We start from the raw sequence: 20,087 nt of genomic DNA, 5'->3' as shown, positions 1-20,087 counted from the left end.
GCCACAGTCCACTCCTGGTTTTGTATTTGCTGACTGTATAGAGCTTCTCCATCTTTGGCTGCAAAGAATATAATCAATCTGATTTTGGTATTGACCATCTGGTGATGTCCATGTATAGAGTCTTCTCTTGTGTTGTTGGAAGAGGGTGTTTGCTATGACCAGTGCGTTCTCTTGGCAAAACTCTATTAGCCTTTGCCCTGCCTCATTCTGTACTCCAAGGCCAAATTTGCCTGTTACTCCAGGTGTCTCTTGACTTCCTACATTTGCATTCTAGTCCCTTATAATGAAAAGGACATCGTTTTTGGGTGTTCATTCTAGAAGGTCTTGTAGGTCTTCGTAGAGCCGTTCAGTGTCAGCTTCTTCAGCATTACTGGTCAGGGCATAACTTGGATTACTGTGATATTGAATGGTTTGCCTTCAAAATGAACAGAGATCATTCTGTCATGTTTTGAGATTGCATCCAAATATGCGTATCGGACTCTTTTGTTGACTATGATGGTTACTTCATTTCTTCTAAGGGATTCTTGCCCACAGTAGTAAATATAATGGTCATCTGAGTTAAATTCACCGATTCCAGTCCATTTTGGTTCACTGATTCCTAAAATGCCGATGTTCACTCTTGCCATTTCCTATTTGACCACTTCCAGTTTGCCTTGATTCATGGACCTAACCTTCCAGGTTCCTATGCAACATTGTTCTTTACAGCATCTGACTTTTCTCCCATCACCAATCACATCCACAACTGGGTGTTGTTTTTGCTTTGAGTCTGTCTATTCTTTCTGGAGTTAGTTCTTCACTGATCTCCAGTAGCATACTGGGTACCTACTGACCTGGGGAGTTCATCTTTCAGAGTTCATCTTTTTGTCATTTCATACAGTTCATGGGGTTCTCAAGGCAAGAATACTGAAATGATTTGCCATTCTCTTCTCCAGTGGACCACAATTTGTCAGAACTCTCCACCATGACCTGTCTGTCTTGAGAGGCCCTACAAGGCATGGTTCATAATTTCATTGAGTTAGACAAGACTGTGGTCTATAAATTTAAATATATGGTGTGAAGTGAAAGTCACTCAGTCACATCTGACTCTTTGCGACTCCATGGTCTATACAGTCCATGGAATTCTCCAAGCCAAGGAGTGGGTAGCCTTTCCCTTCTCCAGGGGGTCTTCCCAACCCAGTGATTGAAAATTGTAGGCGGATTCTTTACCAGCTGAACAACAAGGGAAGTCCCAATAGAGATTTTAAAATATTAAAAAAAAAAAGAATTTAAAATCTGCAATGGAATCCCAATCTGAAGGCCATGCAGTGCTGCTCAGGGAACAGAAAGCTTTGGAAACTGACTTATCTGTCTCTAAGTTATGGCATGTCCCTGGCTGTGATGATTTCTTCCTATTGTTTTCTATATCTCTCTCTTTTATGTTTTTAGTGGGATGTCAATAAATCACTTTTCTATCAAGAAATTAACAGAGCAATGTAGAATCTTGTGGAATGCTCTCAATTCTAAGAAGCAAAATCCTGACTCAAGAAAGTGCTGAAGTAGAAAACTTGCATGCTATGTTGCATCTGGCTCTTTCCGACCCCACGGATGATAGCCCCCAGGCTTCTCTGCCCATGGGATTTTCCAGGCAAGAATACTGGAGTGGGTTGCCATTTCCTTCTCCAGGGGATCTTCCAGATTCAGGGACTGAGCCAGTGTCTCTTGCATCTCTTGCATTGGCAGGTGGGTTCTTTACCCACTGAACCACCTGGGAGGCCTAAAGAAAAACTTGAGGGGCAATTAATTCAGCAGCTTAGTAATGTCATTAAAAAACCCAGATTCCTGCCATCTTTCTGTTTGGCCATCCCTGATACATTTTTTTTGTCTTTGGCTAAGACTCCTTACATTTGGTTGCAAGGTGTCTGACACAGTCTCAGGCTTTATATAAAGATGTGACAATGTGTGTCTCCTCTCTGGGTCATTTATTTATTTATTTTTAGTTAGGACCTTTCCTTGAAGTCCCGTCAGTAGCCTCTCCTTACAATTCACTGATCCCTAAAGCACTGCATGTTCTTGTCTGAATCAGTCAGTAGTAAGGACCGTGGGATTACCCTGGTTAGTTTAGATAAATCAGAACCCACCAGCATGGAATGGGCCTATACACCCCTGAAGCCCAAGATCAGGAGAAGGCAAGTGGCTATTTAAGTAAAATTGGGGTTCTCATGGGCAAGAGGAAGGGCAAGGCTGTTGGGGAGGCAGACAAAAGAGTGCCTTCCACCATTCATTAGGCCTGAATAGGTTTGGGGAATTTGCTTTGTCCTTGGGCATCTTGAGGAATATATCTGTCATGCTGGAAAATTTAAAGTAATGCATTATATACTTGGCAATACCATAGGTAGTGAGGGGAAAAGAAGAAAACTAAGTCCTTATTCTCCAGGAGCTCGTATTGAAATTAAGGAGTCTCCACATAAACACATAGAGAAATCAACCAGCACTACGGATCTTGAAATGAGGGCTACTGAGAAGAAATCCTATAACTTGAGTGCGAACTGAAGTCACCTTTCTTAGAGAGTTAAATAAAATCAGCTCCAACCTCCATCTGACAATCTGTGGGAAACCCCGCCCCTGTTCTCATGACTGATTCTGTCCATCCTGTCGTGGACAGGGTGAAAGTGCTTCTGGCTCATAGTTAGGGTCTTAGACCTGGTTCTGGATTCTTGTTTCCTCTGAACTCTATTGCTCTGTGTCTTACATCTTATGACAGTTTCCTTCTCTTTGTGCAGCGTTGATCCCATGTGGGACCTGACTCCTCTCCTTTGATTGTTTTTCCTCCCTCTTCAGGTTAGTCAAAAATACACACACACACACACACACACACACACACATATTGTTTTTCAGGTTCTTTTCCATCATAGGTTATTACAAGATTTTGAATACAGTTCCTGTGCTATGTAGTAGGTCCTTGTTGTTTATCTATTTAGTAAATAGTTGCATGTATCTGTTAATCACAAATTCCTAATTTATCCCTTCCCCCCCCTCCCCTGAAGCTAACAGTTATTGAACCATCATTGTGTCCCTGGGATTAGTCAAAATTCTTTACATGTATCAACTTATTTAATCTTCACCATAATCACATTATTATTTTTTAGAGATAAATAAGCAGAGGCAGGAAGAGGTTAAGTCAAAGTTCATCTGCCAGTAGCAGACACAAGCTTCAGATACACTCAGTCTGCCTCTGGACGCACCTTCACACTTCTGGGAGCAGCTCCTTGATCTCACATCTCTTCTGTCCTCTTCCTTCTCCTGCTCTCTCTCCAACAACATTTGATGACTACGGAGCTGAACTAAAACTTGTGGGCTGTTCCATTGTGTTGTAGATCTGTGCTCCAGAATCCACCTCAAGCAGGGCAGGAGAGGGGTGGAGGGTAGGGCTGTGACCTATTGGAACAGCTGGTTCATAGAAAGGGTAAAGGCCTGGCCATCCGATGGCAAAAGGGGAAGGGTAGATGAAAGGGCACCCCTGTGCCTTCCTGGTGACAGGGGTCTTCTGTGCTGGTAAGTGGGAGGCCTCTGGGAAGGGCTGGGGGTCAGAACGGGCTGTGAAATAGACCCTCTGGGTTTGCTATTGCTCTCAGGTGTCCTCAGAAGCCCACCACTCCCGGCTGTGAGCTGATGGAGGGAGAGGGGGAGGGAGACACAGAGGCTCTGTCCCTGAGGTCTCCGCTTGCTTCTTTCTATGCTTGAGGTCTTTTCCTATTTTAAAAATGGTAGGCAATAAATCCCAGAGTGCCTGAAACAGCCAAAAAAGAGAGACTTGCTGAACACACTTTCAAACCCTGAGACCCCGCTCTTGGCCAGGAGACATGCAAACTCTTTTAATAACCTTATTCTGGACCTACTTAAATGGAAACAGCCTCCAGTATTTTTAGCTGCTGTGTAACTGAAGTAAAAACAAAGGGGGGAAATTTCGAATATATTTTTTCCTTTCCTACTTAGAATAAGAAAGAGTTGTTCATTATCTCTTAACTGAATTTTTGCTGGGAAGAGAGGGGAACACTCCAGAGTCCCTCTTGGCTCCTCCCCTGGCCTGGATGGGATTTAAACCCAGAGAGGACAGCTGAGGGAATTAGACAACGAGGGATAGACAAGCACCAAGGTCTGCAGCCCCAGAGGCCAGGCTTCCAGGTAGCAGAAGTATTGGAAGTGGTACCCAACAGCCTCCAAGGTAAGAGCACCAATCTCTGAAGATTCTACCTGTGGGGGGAGGATGGTGGCCAGGTGCGAATAAACTCACAGGCTTCACTTCCCGATCCTAAATATCCAGGCAGAGTAATTAGTCTCCTGTTAACTCCATGAAGTGATATTATTTCCAATTAGGAAATACTATTTCCTAATAATATTTCCCAGGACCTGAGTAACATGTCCCTAACCAATAGTATACTTGATTCCCCAACTGAGCTAAGCACAATCTTCTTACCTGGCCAGATGCAGTCTGTATTGTAGGGAAATTTCCACGTGGAATAATAGATTTTATATTAAATGTTTCTTTTAAGTCTAGCATGTTCTCATCTCTATTTTTTTGCTGGCTTTACAATGGCAAAGACTTCTCTGTTTTTGTTGTTTATCTGCTATATCTCACTTTTAAAAATTCTAAAATGGAGCTTTCATTTTAGTTGTGATCAGGAAACTATTATAACTTTTTTCTTTTCTGGATTTTGTATATTCCAGTAAAGATGATGTCTGTGAATAAACTTGAAGAGCTTTGAAGTTTATTCAAATATTTAATTTGATCTGTTTTGATTCTTATTGTAAGAGGACAATGTCTTTTCTCAAAAGCTTCATGCTATTACCCTCATAATGCCACAAAGGAAACATTTTGAAACCGTTCAAGGAATAATACGGTGGGTTAGTTTTTGGAGATGTTTTCATTTATGTATCTATTTATCTATTTTTATGTTTGGGAGAGAGCTAGGAGAAGGAGAGAGAAAGAATGAGTGAGAACAATCACTTAAAAGCACAAAACTGAGTTGCCTATATAAGCATTAAGAAAAGAACAAGTCCTAATATAAAAATGAGAAACTGCCCAAATCTGGACATAGGTTAACCACAGTGCCCAAAGTCCACTGGTTCTTGGAGAAGCTGAAGTATTACTAAGGTATCGGGTGACACTGCTCAGCCAAGACTATAGATTGGCGGCTGGCTGAGCACAGAGTCTACACGGAAAAAAATCAGTGATTTTTGGCATTTGGGCATTTGTTGGAGACTCAGAATCAAGGTGAGAGTGTTGGGAGAAGGAACTTAGGAAGGAATAAAGAGTACTAGTATCAGTGTTATTTTCCCAGGGAGGAGGGAAAAAACCACCTGACATTCTTTTATGCAATTCTGAATCCTACAATGTCCCCAAGTCTGTGGGCTGCAGTTGACTCCTGGAAGAGAGAAAATAGGACAGCATGACTTGAAATCATCTTGTGGCTTCTGGTTTCCATCCCAGTCCTCGTCTGTGGTTTGAAATGAAGGGTAGACTGAGGTCTGTTCCCAAGAAGATGCCAGAGGAAATCGTGCCCAGACCCAGTGGAAACTCGTGTCCACCCAGTGCTCATTCCAGAGCCTTGGCTCCTATAAGCTCTGGATACAGACATGAGATCATGGTTGAGGTTCTGTAGCAGTATCTGGAGCGGCCAGAATGCGAGCTGATGAAGCTAAGATCTCAGAGCTGAGATCTCAGGGGCTTTGCTGGGTTTCAGCACAGTAGACTCACTGTTAATGTCAACCAGCCACCATCTGAATATGTGCTGTTGGTCTCAAAGAGATCCAGTGAGTGTAGGTGGAGCAGTGCAAGTCCTCGGAAATTAACAAGGAAAAGCCTCTCCTCTTTGATAGATGGCTGGAGCTTTCAAGTTATTTCAATATGTGGAAAACCACATGCTAAACTAAAGAAAGGAATTGCAACTTTTTTATAATGTGCCTCTTTTCATTGTCATCCAGCTGCAAGTATAGTTTCTCATCAGACACCCCTCAGGACCACAGGGAATAAGGTTAATTTTGTATAAGGTAATATTTAGTCATTCTGGATCCTGGGTGCTTGGGTTGATGTGGTTCGAGGTCTCTGAATTTTTGCCCTTGTGCCCATTTTGTCTTCTCCTCATGCATGAGCCTGTGCATTCCCTTGAAAGCAAAATGAAGGTCTTTTTTTTTTTTTGGTGACCTTCCTGGGGGATAAATAAATATCTTTGCTAGAGCTTCTAAACATTCTTAGTATAGAGGCTGGCACATAATAAGTGCTTAGGAAATGGTAGCCACTTTCTCATCACCCATGTGAGCCTTTGCAAGGTGGATTAAGATTCAATTGATAGAGACTTCCCTGGTGGTCCAGAGTTTAAGAATATGCCTTGTAATGCACAGGACATAGGTTTAATCCCTGGTCAGGGAACTGAGATTCTACATGCCTTGGGGCAACTAAGTCTGTGTGCCACAACTACTGAGCCTATGCACCACAGTGAAAGATTTATGATGCATGAATATCTTGAGTGCCCTAAGACCTGATGCAATCAAATAAAAAAAAATGTTAAAGAGAGATTCAGTTGATAGAACAAAACAATCACACGAGCAATCCAAGAAAAAGTGATTGAGTGCTGAGGCTGGGTCAGGAATGCCATCCTTTATCTTTTCCAGCCTATGGCACATGGGCAGACTTGATAGAGTTCTTTGTGAGAAGGGGTATTGCATGGTAATGTGAGGTCTTCACAAGGATTTCTTGGCCCCTCACTAGGTGTATTCCACTGAGCTAGCAGAGTGGTTGAATTGGGGGAACTGAGGTCTGAAATGTGACCATATTAAGCCTTATCACATAAAATCAATTTTTTATCCTCACTCACAACTTGCTGACTCATGTCCTATAGAGAATGCCTGTGCAGAGTCCAACGTCACAAAGACTGGAAATGAAAGTGCCCATATATACTTGGTTTGTCTAAAGAGTGACCCAGACAGAAACAGTATGACCTTGTGCATCATTTGTTGTTGTTGTTTAGTCACTAAGTTGTGTCCGACTCTTTTGCAACCCCATGGATCGCAGCCCACCAGGCTCCTCTGTCCATGGGATTTCCCAGGCAAGAATACTGAAGTGTCTTGTCATTTTCTTCTCTAGGGGATCTTCCTGACCCAGGAAGTGAACCCACATCTCCTGCTTTGGCAGGAGAATTCTTTATGATTGAGCCACCAGGGAAGGCCTTGTGTATCACAGGTGTTTGCAACCTGCAGGAGAAAAAGATACAGAGGTGAAACTCCTTACTTAAGATTTCCAGGCCAGGGTGAGTTGAGCCATGGCAAGTACTCAGTTGCATGAGAACTTGCTCTCCTAGACTGTGTTTGAGTTAAAAGACCCTGGAGTCACTCAGGGTGCAGACTGTAGATCACTGGTGAATATGCCAGAGGGAGTTTGGGGGAGGAGTAAATTTTCCAGGGAACATTTGTGACATCACCACATCCCTAGCTGCCCACCTCCTTCACTTTCCTTCCTAGCTCAGTGATGTTCACCCTTTCATTTGGGGACAGAATATCTTTTAAAGTGATTCCACCCTGAAACCCAAGATAGTACAGTTTTTCTAAAACCCAAAGCAGTGCTCTTATTTGCTGTGGTTAACTGTAAGGGCAAGATGAGGTAATAAGGGAATCAGAGAAAGCCCTAAATTTAAATAGATCTGTAATGGTAGCTAAGAAATTGGCTGTTACTCTCTTTGATGTAAGTAGTATATTTTATTCCTGCCCTTCTTTGGAGAAAATGAAGTGACATAAATACCACCAGCCCTAGGACTGGAGAGGACCCTCTGGGATCAGAGTCCATCCTGCTCCTCTGGCCAAAGACTTGGTTGGTAATTACCCCTACAACAGATGTCTTGGTCTGCTCTGTGTTTCCTAGGAAGAGAGCTTTCTAGCCTCTCAAGATAACTGACCAGAATTTAACCTCTTTATGGGACAAACAATAATTTATCTTTCCAGGGGTTTATCCTTGGTACTGCTCAGAAAAAGTTTGTGTTTAACTGAGCACTCAGTATGCCTTGGGCTTCCTTTATTTTGGAGAATCCCTCTCTTAAACATTTCAGGAAGGCGGACATTTGGTCTCTTTTTCACATGTCGTAATCTTATTGGATTTTTTTCCCATTTGATGCAATAATTATAGCAGAGAAATGAAGAACACGGATATAGGGAGTGACAGACCTGGTCTTGATTCCAGCTTGGGATATACTTCATAGCTCAGATGGTAAAGAATCCACCTACAATGCAGAAGACCTGGGTTCAATTCCTGGGTTGGGAAGATCCCCTGGAGAAGGAAATGGCAACCCACTTCAGTCTTCTTGCCTGGGAAATCCCATGGACAGAGGAGCCTGGTGGGCTACAGTCCATGGTGTCGCTAGAGTCAGACACGACTGAGCAACTATTACACTTGCTTCTTATTAGCTGTGTGTCCTTAGGCAACTTACTTAACCTCTCTGAGCACCTGTAACAAAGAATGACATCAACTGACTACCAGGATTTTGAGGATTAAATGAGAATGCTGTCTCATTATTAAGCGTGTGGCACAGTACCCATCATCTAATAAAAACACAAGCAAAAACACACCAACAAAAACCCAGTGGCTATTCTTATTTACACAAAATATTACTTTGGCCAGGACTGTGCTGTAAGGCTGTGAGTATGGGGAGGTTTAACACAGTCAGGGCCACTGTCATCCCTGAGCTTACAGGGATGTCTGGGCTAGGAACTCACATACAGATTGGGGAGCTCTCAGTGTTTAGTTGGAAATGAAAGCCACGGGGGTAGATGTGCCTGCCAAAAGAGAATGAAATAAAGCATAAACGTAGAGCCCAGTGACATCAGCTCAGCTTCAGGGCCAAACTAGGGGCACCATCCATCCAGTTCAGGGTCAGCAGGATACACCTCAAAGAGCCTTTCTCAGAACAGCAATAGGAGGCAGCATTTGTCCTGAGTTTTAATGCACGCTGCTCCTATTTCTCCCCATCACCCACTGCCCCTCCTGAAGACAGAATTAAGTAAAGGTTCAGTCAATGAAGGGCTTCCCAGGTGGCACTAGTGGTAACAAACCTGCCTGCCAATGCAGGAGATGCAAGAGACTTGGGTTCGATCCTTGGGTTGGGAAACATTTCCCCTGGAGCTACTCACTCCAGTATTCTTGCCTGGAGAATCCCTGTGGACAGAGGAGCCTGGCGGGCTACAGTCCATAGATTTGCAAAGAGTTGGACATGACTGAAGCGACTTAGCATGCGCTGCACGCACGTCAATCAATGAAACTGATTCTCCAGGATGCCTGGTTTCCTGTGCGCGTTTTCCCGGCGCTCCTATACCCTTTGCCAATATATTCCTACGGCAGTTACTCTTCTCTCCACGGAAAACTGTTCCTCAACAGGATAATCATCCCCATTCAGAAACTTGCCCTGCATTTTTCTGGGTGACGTGTACTGCCCTCCCTGTCTCCTCCCCATCCTCACAGAGCTCTGTCTGTGGTCACCGTTCATGAAAGAGTGGGTGAAGTCATCCCTTTCTTTCCCTAAGCCTCCTGCCACGTGTGGGAAAGAGAGCCAGAAGGCATCTCCTCCCACCCATTACCCTTGACAGAAGAGCTAGGTTGAGGACTCCCCTATTCTCATCATGTTTCGAGAAATACCCCCGCTAGGAAAATCTGACCTCAATGTGTGGCATCCAAGAGGCTGTAATTAGCAAGGACATCTTGCTACAACTCAGAGGGATGGGTGACAGTGAACACTCCTACAAGGGCTTCTGGGGTTTCTCCTACTCCAGGCTTCAAAGACAAACACCGTGAGACTGGCCTATGCCCAGTCCCGCTGTGGTTTATGACGAGTCCATGGATTGCTTTGCATTTGTTCAGAACTTCAGAAAACCATCTGCACTCCATTTATATTTTGGAGAATAGCAAGCCATGGGCTGGGGGTTGGGGGGAGGCGTTGGATAACAGCAGTGGGCAGAGAGGTCTGAAGCCTGCCTTTTTAGCTCTGTTGTTGCCCGGGAAGCGGAGATTTGACAGTGGAAACTTGTGTGCAGCCCGTACCTAGAAAGTGCTTTTTCAGATCCATCTGTGTGGTAACTGGTGACGGCAGAGTGCCCAGGAGTTAGTGGCTCAGTTGGTGGACACTGCGCCTGGGTTCCAATCTATGATCTTGCAGTCTCCTTGCACAATCAGGGGCACATTGCTTGTTGCCTGTGAGCCTCATCCTAGGGAAGTAAGCAGAGAATGTCTGTGTGACTGATTTATCATGCAACTGAACTTTGGAAGACAGTAACGATGAAATACGATCATTTTTATCCTACACCTACCTTCCAAGTCACTCTACCGGTGCTCCTCACCTTCTCCATCTTCTGACAAAGCTCTCCAGCAGATTCCAGGGCTCTGCTGGTCATTTTGGGGGTTGCAAGAGAACCCCTTTTGTGAAAGGCAGGTCCATTCCCATATCAGAGTCTCGGTCTCCCACCCAGGCTGCATCTTTTCTCTTTACTCAGTTTAGGGTGATGTTGGAATCCAAAGATGAGTGAGCGGGTGGGGGCGGGGGGGTCACGGTTGGCCTGGTAAGTTGCTTTCCTTCTTGCCTCTCCCCCTTTCCAGCTGGCACATTGCTCACTGAGGCAGGGTAGGGGGTCAGAAGAGAAGGGAAAAGGCAGTTCATTAAGCAAGGGCTGTTATAGTTCCCTCTGGTTATCAGATGCCTTGTTAAGGCAGCTGCTCCCAGAGCGGGTTCCATCTGCCCCCTCTTTTCTTCAGACCATCCCCATTCTACCCTCTGAGCACCTCCTCTGGTAGTTCGCCCCCTGGAGTGAGCTGGGGCGGGGTGCATCTCAACTCTGGCCCCCGCTGCATCATTTTTTGTGGCATGAACTTCACCTGTGGACGGACTTACATACCTTGTCTCCCCAAACTCTTGGGTGCAAGCCCTCCCACTGTGGCTTCCCTCCAGTGTCTGCTATGCAGCCTGTTCCAGGTAAACTCCCATCTCTGAATTCCCCCAGGCAAGGGGCAGGCACTGTATTCACCTCTTATTCACCTCAAATTCCCCATCCCCAGAAACCCTCCAGAAGAACAGCTTTCTCTAAAATGTGTGGGGACTTATTAACCAACTGTCTAAATCAGTTGACGACAAGAAATATCTTACTGACCAGTCCATTACCTCTGCAAGCTTTTGGGTCCAGTTCCGGGAATGTAGTAAGTGCTCAGAAGAGGTATGCTATTACTATTATTAATAATACATGCTTTGGATAATATTAATAGAAAGAGCCAAGATGGAGTGAGTGTAGCAAAGGGGTAACATGAAGAAGAGCTTTCCTTTGGGGCTGTTCTGATTAGTTCACAATGGTGGTACAACCTTTGGGTACAACATATAGGATATTTGTCCAAAGGAGGGGATTGCATAGAAATGTTGTATACTGAACTCACCCATTATTTGTCACATCAGTGAAGAACAAGCACAGGCTTGCAATCAGATGCACCGAAATGAGAATCCTGTCTGTGTTGCCTACTAGTTGAGCAGCTCCTGGTGAGTGAGCTGACTCTCAACACCTGGTTCTTCACCCAGGGTAAGGAGAACAACACCAATCTTACATGAGGATTAATGCATCTGGTCAATGCCTTGCACGTAGCAACAACTTGACAAATAACATTTAATGTTGTAATGTTATTATTTTTTAAATAACAGTTCTGCCAGGGTCCTTCAGCATTTATTTCCTCCACTTTCTGATATGAAATAAATGGTGACTATTAAGAATTAAAGATTTTACACAGTACTAGAATTTGGCTTAATGACTAGGGAGTTTCCCTTTTTTCTGCCCAGAAATAGTCTGCCCAGGTCAATTCTTTTGATGGCGTTCTGCTGGTTTCAACTACTGATGTGGAGGAGAGGCAGCATCAGATAGGACACGTGGGGGTTTCTAGGATTCTAGCAGCTTCCCTAGTGGCTCAGGGCTTCCCTGGAGGCTCAGACAGTAAAGAATCTGCCTGCAATGTGGGAGACCTGGGCTCGATCCCTGGATCAGGAAGATCCCCTGGATAAGGAAATGGCAACCCACTCCAGTATTGTTGCCTGGAGAATCCCATGGACAGAGGAGCCTGGCGGGCTACAGTCCCTGGGGTCACAAAGAGTTGGACACGACTGAGTGACTAACAGTTTCACTTTCACTAGCAGTATTCTAGTTCTTCTAAAAAATTTTTAATTGACAACAACATTACATTAGTTTCAGGTGTACAATGTAGTAATTTTATATTTCACAGGTTACATCTCATACATTATAAGTTGTAAAATAGTGACTATATTTGCTCTGCTGTACTTATATCCTTGTAACATTTATTTTACATCTAGTAGTATGTACCTCTTAATCCACTTCACTTCATTTGCTCTCCCCCACTTCATTCCTCTTTGATAACCACTAATTTTCTCTATCTGTGTCTGTTTCTCTTTTATTTACTCATTTATTTTTAAGATTCCACATATTAGTGAAAAAGTAGAGTATTTATTTTTCCCTGTTTGACATTTCACTAAGCATAATATCTTCCAGGTCCACAGTATTCTAGTTCTTAATTTGGATGGTGGTTCCATGACTGTTACCTTTAAAACAGTTCATTGTGTGTGTGTGTTCAGTCGCTAACTCGTGTCTGACTCTATGCAACCACAAGGACTGTAGCCTGTCAGACTCCTCTGTCCATAGTATTCTCCAGGGAAGAATACTGGAGTGGGTTGCTGTTTCCTCCTCCAGGAGATCTTCCCAACCCAGGGATCAAACCTGGGTCTCCTGTGTCTCCTGCATTGGCAGGTGGATTCTTTACCACTGAGCCACTGGGAAGCCCATAATTGTTCATTAGAACTATTCAATTTATGTTGTATATTCTTTTCAATGTCACCCTTCCCAATAAAAGAGATAAGAGAAAAAAGGAAGTCATACTGAGTAGCTGATTAAAATTAAAACCTCAAAATAATTATTGAGGCCTTACTATGTGCTTGGCAGGGCTTTCAGGTGGCTCAGTGGGTAAAGAATCCCCCTGCTACCCAGGAGACATGGGTTCAATCTCTAAGTCTGGAAGATTCCCTAGAGGAGGGAATGGCAACACACTCCAGTATTCTTGCCTGGGAAACCCTATGGACAGGGGAGCCTGGTGGGCTATAGTCCATAGCGATAGCTTATGGTGAATGATGTCAGATTCATGATCTCTGAAGAAGATTTAGCTTCGGGACCAAGGACCAGGCTTGATCACTCAAGAGCTTTTGTGTAGCAGAATTTTATTAAAGTATAAAAAGGGGCAGAGAAAGCTTCTGACATAGACCTCAGAAGGGGGACGGAGAGTGCCCACTTGCTAGTCTTAGCAAGTGAGTGATGATGTACTTTTTAATTGTTATTACAATAAATCAAAAGAATGTCACAAGGTTGTAAAGGTCTTGCTAGACCCACTCCCACAATATATATTTTAAGATGACAGGATTTGCCAAAAGGTTCTCAAGAAGGAGACACATTTCCTCAAGCAGGATACATTGTTATATACAGAATTTAAGGCAAAACATATCCTTGAGCAAGATGAGTTGTTTTGTTGTGCAATCATCAGTTCTGCGCTTAAAGAAAAACAGTTTGTCCTTTTCTCCTCCTTGAGAACTCCAGACCCCTTTCTCCTCCTTGGGGACCCCCAGACTTCTTATCAGCCTACCTAGGAGTTGGCTCTCTCAGTAGGGTCACGAAGAGTCAGACACAGCTGACGTGACTGAGCATGCACACATGTGCCTGGCATGGTGCTGAGTGCCTTCCACACACAATGCAGTCAAGCAGCCACTGCTATTCCCACTTGACAACTGAGGAGGCTAAAGCTCAGTTGGTGATGGACAGGGAAGCCTGGAGTGCTGCAGTCCATAGGGTCGCAAAGAGTCAGACGTGACCGAGCGACTGAACTGAACTGAACTCGCAGGGATAGACACCTAGGACCTGCCCCATTTGTCCTTTCAGTACATAGGAGCTGCCTCGCACACATAGAGGGAGACCCTGAGCTTGCCTGGGACACAGCCAGGGAAAGGACTAGGCTTCCTGATTTCTCCAGTCTCTAGTACAAATGCTTGTGAGTCTGGAGTTGGTCACAGGAGTCCATTGTCAGGAGGCAGCTCTGCAGACTGGTTTCTGGATGACAGCTTGACTGACAGGCATACTGGTTGGTGACAGTACCTGCAAATCAACATGAGGTGCAAGCCAGGTCCCTGGCATCTGCCCTGACTCAGCTTGTTAGTGATCAAGAATGTGCCATCCCAGATGGGGGCCAGGGGCCCCAGGAGAGATGGGGTCCTCCTGAGCACAGATGGTGCCAGGGGTCTGCACCGTCTGTGGGCGGCAGAGGTGGTGGAACATAACAGCCAGCTCTGGTCCAGGTGGCCTGACTTACTAACCACCTGAGCACCAGAGGAGTTGGAGGCTGACTGAAACCCTCAGCATGCGGGGCTCTGTGCTCCTGTCTTGGGGGCGGTCCCCAAGAGGACTTGGCTTTGGGTCCTGACCTTAAAAGGCTTATGGTCTTGTGTGGACACAAGTTGCATCCAAGAGTAATTACAAGACAAGAACCACTGCTAAGAGATGCTCAGAGGGACCCATATACTGCTCTGAATGCTCAGCAGAAGGAGAGCTAATTTCCAGCTGAGGTGAGGGAGGGGGTTTGAGAGAAGACTTTGTGGAGAGGTTATTTTTGATTAGAAATTCTGCTCTCTTGCTTGTTTGTGGGCAGAGGTGGTGAGTGAGACACTGGCCTGGGGGGCTGAGAACAGGTTCTGCCCTTTCTGGCCGTGGTACCCAGGTCAACACACTCTATCCCATGAGCCTCTGCCTCCTCATCTTCACGAGGCAGCATGATGACGCGGTACCAGAACAGACTCTGGTGTCAGATTTCTCGGGTTCACATTCTGCCACTCTCAGCCATGTGTGCCTGTGGGCAAGTCATTTGAGGTAGCTATGCCTCAGTTTCCCTATCTCTAAAATGGAGATAACCACATATTCCATGAAGAGTTGTTGTGACGATTGAATGATAATAAATGTAGAATGTTTAGAACAGTGCCTGGCACATAACTTGTGCTCCACGTACAGCCACAATTGTTAGTGTTGTCAGGATGGATTAGGGCGAGCAAAGCTTGGCACAAAGTATGCCCTGACTACAAGAAGTCATTCTTGTTATTACTAAAGTGCAGGTGAAATACAGAATTAGAAATGAACAGGAAGGCCTCCCAGGGAGTAGGAACAGTGTCAGCAAAGCAGGAGGCAGGAATGTGCAATGTGTGAAGAAGGAACAAAAAAAATAATCTAATTCGAGCCCTCAGGAGATAGAGGATGAAATCTTTCTGCTGGTTTCTCAGCATCCCGTGGACCCTTAGAAACCATTAAAAAGGCCAATTTCCATCAGCAGATATCCCTGGCTTTCTTTTGCATGTTCTTCTGAATGCAGGCTTCCAGGAGCATCGGTTCCCTGTCTCTCCAAGGATGGGTCTCCAGGGGAGGTTCTGCTTCCCCCTGGGGCTCCTGCTGGGCTATGTGCTCTTGGTGGCCTCAGCCCCAGCCACTCTCGAGTCTTCTGGATGCAGCGAGAAGGAGCAGCAGGTCACTGTCAGCCACACCTACAAGATCGACGTGCCCAAGTCTGCCTTGGTCCAGGTGGAGGCTGACCCCCAGCCCCTTCGTGGTGATGGAACCTCGCTCCTGGCCCCAGAGGAGATCGAGGAACAGAATATTGTCTTCAGGCACAACATCCGCCTGCAGACGCCACAGGACTGTGAGCTGGCAGGCAGCGTGCGGGACCTCCTGGCCCGGGTGAAGAAGCTGGAGGAGGAGATGGCGGAGGTGAAGGAGCGGTGCAGCGCCGAGCGCTGCTGCCCGGGAGCAGCTGGTGAGCACACTACCTGGTAACCATTCAACAAACACTGAATGAGCACCTTCAGGTGTTCTACCAGGCTCGTGAGCACCCTGCCTCTCACTCTGGGTTTTCTCTAAGGGGGATGTCATCACTGGTACTAGCTCTAGGGGTTATCTTCAAGCCTGAGCAGGGAGGGACCAGCAACTCTTAAAGTGAGCCTGGACTCTTGGGTCAGTGCTTCCAGAAGAGAATGCTTCTGGGCGCAGTTTTATCTGCGGATCCAATCTCTCCTTCGTTTTATAAGAGAAAGCGATAGGTTGGAGAGGAAAAAAGGTCGGTGGCTTGGAGCTAGACAGGATTGGGTACAAATCTCAGTTCTGCCATTCTTTAGTATGTGACTTTGGGCAAATTTCTTAAGTTTCCTCACTGTATGCTGAGAATAATTCTATCAGCTAGTCTAAGTTCTGAGAACTAGAGATGATATACAGATTTTTTGGCCTATTATTTAGCAGACTGTTAATTCTTTTGTTAGTAATAAAGTACTACAATTTGACTTTACAAATAGTGAGCACCTCCATCACCACATTTTTTTTTCAACATAAACTGCCCATATTATTATCCAAAGAGTAATAACTGGTGATACTTCGGCATACATTTTAATGCTAGAAGAAATTGCTACCATTAAGAGCGCCTCATATAGGCCAGATGCAGAACTAGACACGGAGGACGCTGCGCGGGAATAAAATGGCAATTAAAGAGCATGAAACTGCCCCTGAGCAGCCTGAAGGTCAAACATTTTTAGGAAGGAAAGAGGGTGTTCTGGAAATCAGGAGCTGGGGCTGGTGAGCAGACCAAGAGGACTGACCCATCCTCCAACTGCCTCTTGCTGTCTGGGATTAGAGAAGGGAGCCTGGTTAACCCTTCTCCCATCTGTTATCCCCATAATGAGACCTGGGCTGTTTTATAGCTTCTGCAGGTCCACCTTTCAGGCTTCAACTTCAGCTCATTTCCTAAGGACTCAGACTTGCTAGGTTGAGCTCCTCCAATCAAGACAAACTCCCACCCAGCCTAACTCTCTCCTCCCACCCCAGGAGCTCTGCCCCTTAGAATAAGCTGGCCCACTGATACCCAGGTTGGAACATTTAAGGCGCTTTCATAGAAAGGTACTAAATAATTAGCATCATTTACCAGGAGGTGGTGGGGGAACCAAGTGAAGTCACAGGAGCGCTTGGGATGGAAAGGGAAAGGTTAGTGTGGCCCCTGTGACTTTTCAGGCATAAAGTATAGATTTCGCAGGTTCGAGTCTGACCCACGGTGGAAAGGGCAGGCTCCTAGTCTTCCCTATAGACCCTACCCTCCTCTACAGAAGGAGTCTTGCAGAATCCTGAAATCCTCTGCTTTCAGGGTCCTCAAGGATGGAGAGTCCCCATTCACAAGCCCTCCAGCCTCCGCTGACTGTTCCCCTCCCTCTCGGGCAGGTCTCAGCCGCCACTGCAGCGGCCACGGGACCTTCTCCCTGGACACGTGCAGCTGCCACTGCGAGCATGGCTGGGAGGGCGCCGACTGCGAGCGGCTCGCCTGCCCCGGCGCCTGCAGCGGCCACGGGCGCTGCGTGAACGGCAGCTGCGTGTGCGAGCCGCCCTACGTGGGCGCCGACTGCGCCTACCCCGCCTGCCCCGAGAACTGCAGCGGGCACGGCACATGCGTGCGTGGCGTCTGCCAGTGCCACGAGGACTTCACGTCGGAGGACTGCAGCGAGCGGCGCTGCCCCGGCGACTGCAGCGGCCACGGCTTCTGCGACACCGGCGAGTGTTACTGCGAGGAGGGCTTCACCGGCCTCGACTGCGCCCGGGGTGAGAGCGGAGATGCGCCTGGGCCCGCCTCTCTTCTGACCCGGCCCCCATGGTCCAGGCGCCCTTTAACCGTCAGTGTACATTTTGTCCTAAGTAGGGCACCCCACCTTTATTAGCCTACACCAGAATCCCCTGGAAAGCATGTGAAAATACAGATTCCTGGGTCCCTCTCAGAGGTTCTGATTCAGCAGGTCTGAGGTAGGGCCCTAAGAACTTGCATTTCTAACAAGTTCCAAGGTGATGCTGATACCACTGGTTTGAGGACCAGTAGTCTTAGGAGGTCTAGTGTGTGTGTGTGTGTGTGTGTGTGTAGGTGCTACTGAATGAAGTCTTGTAGACCCAGCTCAGGCCCTGACCCTGCTGAGGCTCTGTGCCTGGCCGGGGAAGGGTTGCAGTTCTAGCTGCCAATAATAAAACTTAAGCTGAGATCCCTACAGCACAAGCTTTATTCAGTGGTGGAAGAAGTGCACAGATCTACTGGCCCAGCTAGCAAGAGAGATTTAATTTTAAAGAGTAAAAACAAAGGAAGGAGGAGTAAGGTTAATGCTGGGGAGGTGTGTGCATTAGACTACCTGAGAAGGAGCAGTGCTTTTTCAAAGGAGTGGGGTGCCACTCTCTTTTCATCATTTTTTTGACTCCTAATGTCCCAGTCAATGCTGCTGGTAGGCATGTCATTTAATATGCCACTATAGAAAATCTGGGTAGAGTGAGACTCAGGGTCTGTTGGAAGTTAGATTCACCATCTTGGTCCCAGCTGGTTCTCTCTCTCTTTTTTTTTTTTTGTAGCTTGCTTTCTCATCTCTGGACCATGTAAAGATTAATGTTAACTCCTATTAAAGGCATAGGTTGGACGGTTTTGAACTAAGACTTGGAGCATCACTGGAGACATGGGGGGGTCAATATTAACTCCTAACCAGATAATAACTTCTGGGGGGGGGGGATCCACCGTGGTGCCTTACACAGGCTGTGTATCCTCCCCACCCACCATCATAGCGTTAAGCAGTGGGCTGGCCAAAAAGTTCACTCGGGGTTTTCCATACACTATGATTTGGCCAACCCAATATAAAGTAGGTGCTCAAGGAATACGTTTTGGCTCTGGATCCCCAGCCCTGTTCCCTCACTGTCTCCACCCCTGTTCTTGTTCTGTGTGCAGTGGTTGCCCCCCAGGGACTGCAGCTGCTCAAGAGCACAGAGGATTCCCTGCTGGTCAGCTGGGAGCCCACCAGCCAGGTGGACCACTACCTCCTCAGCTACTACCCACTGGGGAAGGAGCTCTCCGTGAAGCATGTCAGAGTGCCCAAGGAGCAGCACAGCTACGAGATCCTTGGTTTGCTGCCTGGAACCAAGTACATCGTGACCCTGCGCAATGTGAAGAAAGAGATTTCCAGTAGCCCACAGCATCTACTGGCCACCACAGGTGAGAAAGGAGCCAGGTTTCCCCAGAGAGGTCCTGCTCTATACATCTTCTTCCATTGTCCCCACAAGTACCCTTCTACTACTCAGGCCATTGCTCTGGTTTGGGGTTTGAAAAACACAGCTGCTGCAATCCTAGGTTCTGAAGAAAAGTCTCCATTCTTATTCCCCTCTCTCTGCTCCTTGATTATTGGGTCCTCCAAGCCAGTGATGGAGCCTGCTGGATTGGGAATTACAGGGTCTTCTCTATTTCCTGAGATTGTTATTCATCAGTCATTCAGTTGAGTCTGACTCTTTGTAGCCCCATGGACTGCAGCACACCAGGCTTCGCTGTCCTTCACCATCTCCCAGAGTTTGCTCAAATTCATGTCCATTGCATCGATGATGCCATCCAACCGTCTCATCCTCTGTTGTCCTCTTTTCCTGCCCTCAATCTTTCCCAGTGTCAGGGTCTTTTCCAGTGAGTCAGCTTTTCCTATCAGGTGGCTTTTCCTATCAGAGTATTGGAACTTCAGCTTCAGCCTCAGCCCTTCCAACAAATATTCAGGGTTGATTTGCTTTAGGACTGACTGACTTGATCTCCTTGCTGTCCAAGGGACTCTCAAGAGTCTTTTCTGGTTGCCCTGGCACCCATGTACAAGCAGCCATGGAGAGGACACCTGCATCCTCATGCTCTCACTGAGCCTCTGAACAAGGTCAAGTTGGTATGATTGGGGGTCTGCTGAAGCCACCTGTATCAGTTAGATTCATCTCAGCAGGAAAGAAAGGGAACAAACGGGGCAGCTTAGAAAGTTTAGTGAAGAGGTTATTTATAAAGGTATAGATAGGGTTTGGATGATGAAATACTCAGGACTAGTGTCAGTGGGGATCTACCCCAGTCTGAAGGGGCAGGGGATGGAAGTTGGTACTGGGACCCGGAAAGAGCTTTGGGAGATGGCTGCCTGATGAAGTGCCTTTGGTAG

General features: G+C 46.4%; 1 protein-coding gene across 5 annotated transcripts in view; it reads left to right on the top strand.

Moving 5' to 3' along the window:
* The first annotated feature begins 4,045 nt into the window (after window positions 1-4,045).
* TNN (tenascin N) overlaps window positions 4,046-20,087 on the top strand; it is an 80,588-nt gene continuing 64,546 nt past the window's right edge. For all 5 annotated transcript variants that reach the window (XM_043486162.1, XM_043486164.1, XM_043486161.1 and 2 more), the window contains exons 1-4: window positions 4,046-4,201; window positions 15,455-15,892; window positions 17,338-17,712; window positions 18,866-19,129. In XM_043486162.1, coding sequence (XP_043342097.1) covers window positions 15,490-15,892; window positions 17,338-17,712; window positions 18,866-19,129 — 1,042 coding nt within the window. In that variant the 5' untranslated portion in view covers window positions 4,046-4,201; window positions 15,455-15,489. The remainder of the gene's footprint in view (window positions 4,202-15,454; window positions 15,893-17,337; window positions 17,713-18,865; window positions 19,130-20,087) is intronic.

Source organism: Cervus canadensis, chromosome 13 (genome assembly GCF_019320065.1).
Source record: "Cervus canadensis isolate Bull #8, Minnesota chromosome 13, ASM1932006v1, whole genome shotgun sequence".
Taxonomy (NCBI): domain Eukaryota; kingdom Metazoa; phylum Chordata; class Mammalia; order Artiodactyla; family Cervidae; genus Cervus; species Cervus canadensis.
Note: the sequence above shows the minus strand (reverse complement) of the source record. Positions and strands in the feature narration are given on the sequence as shown.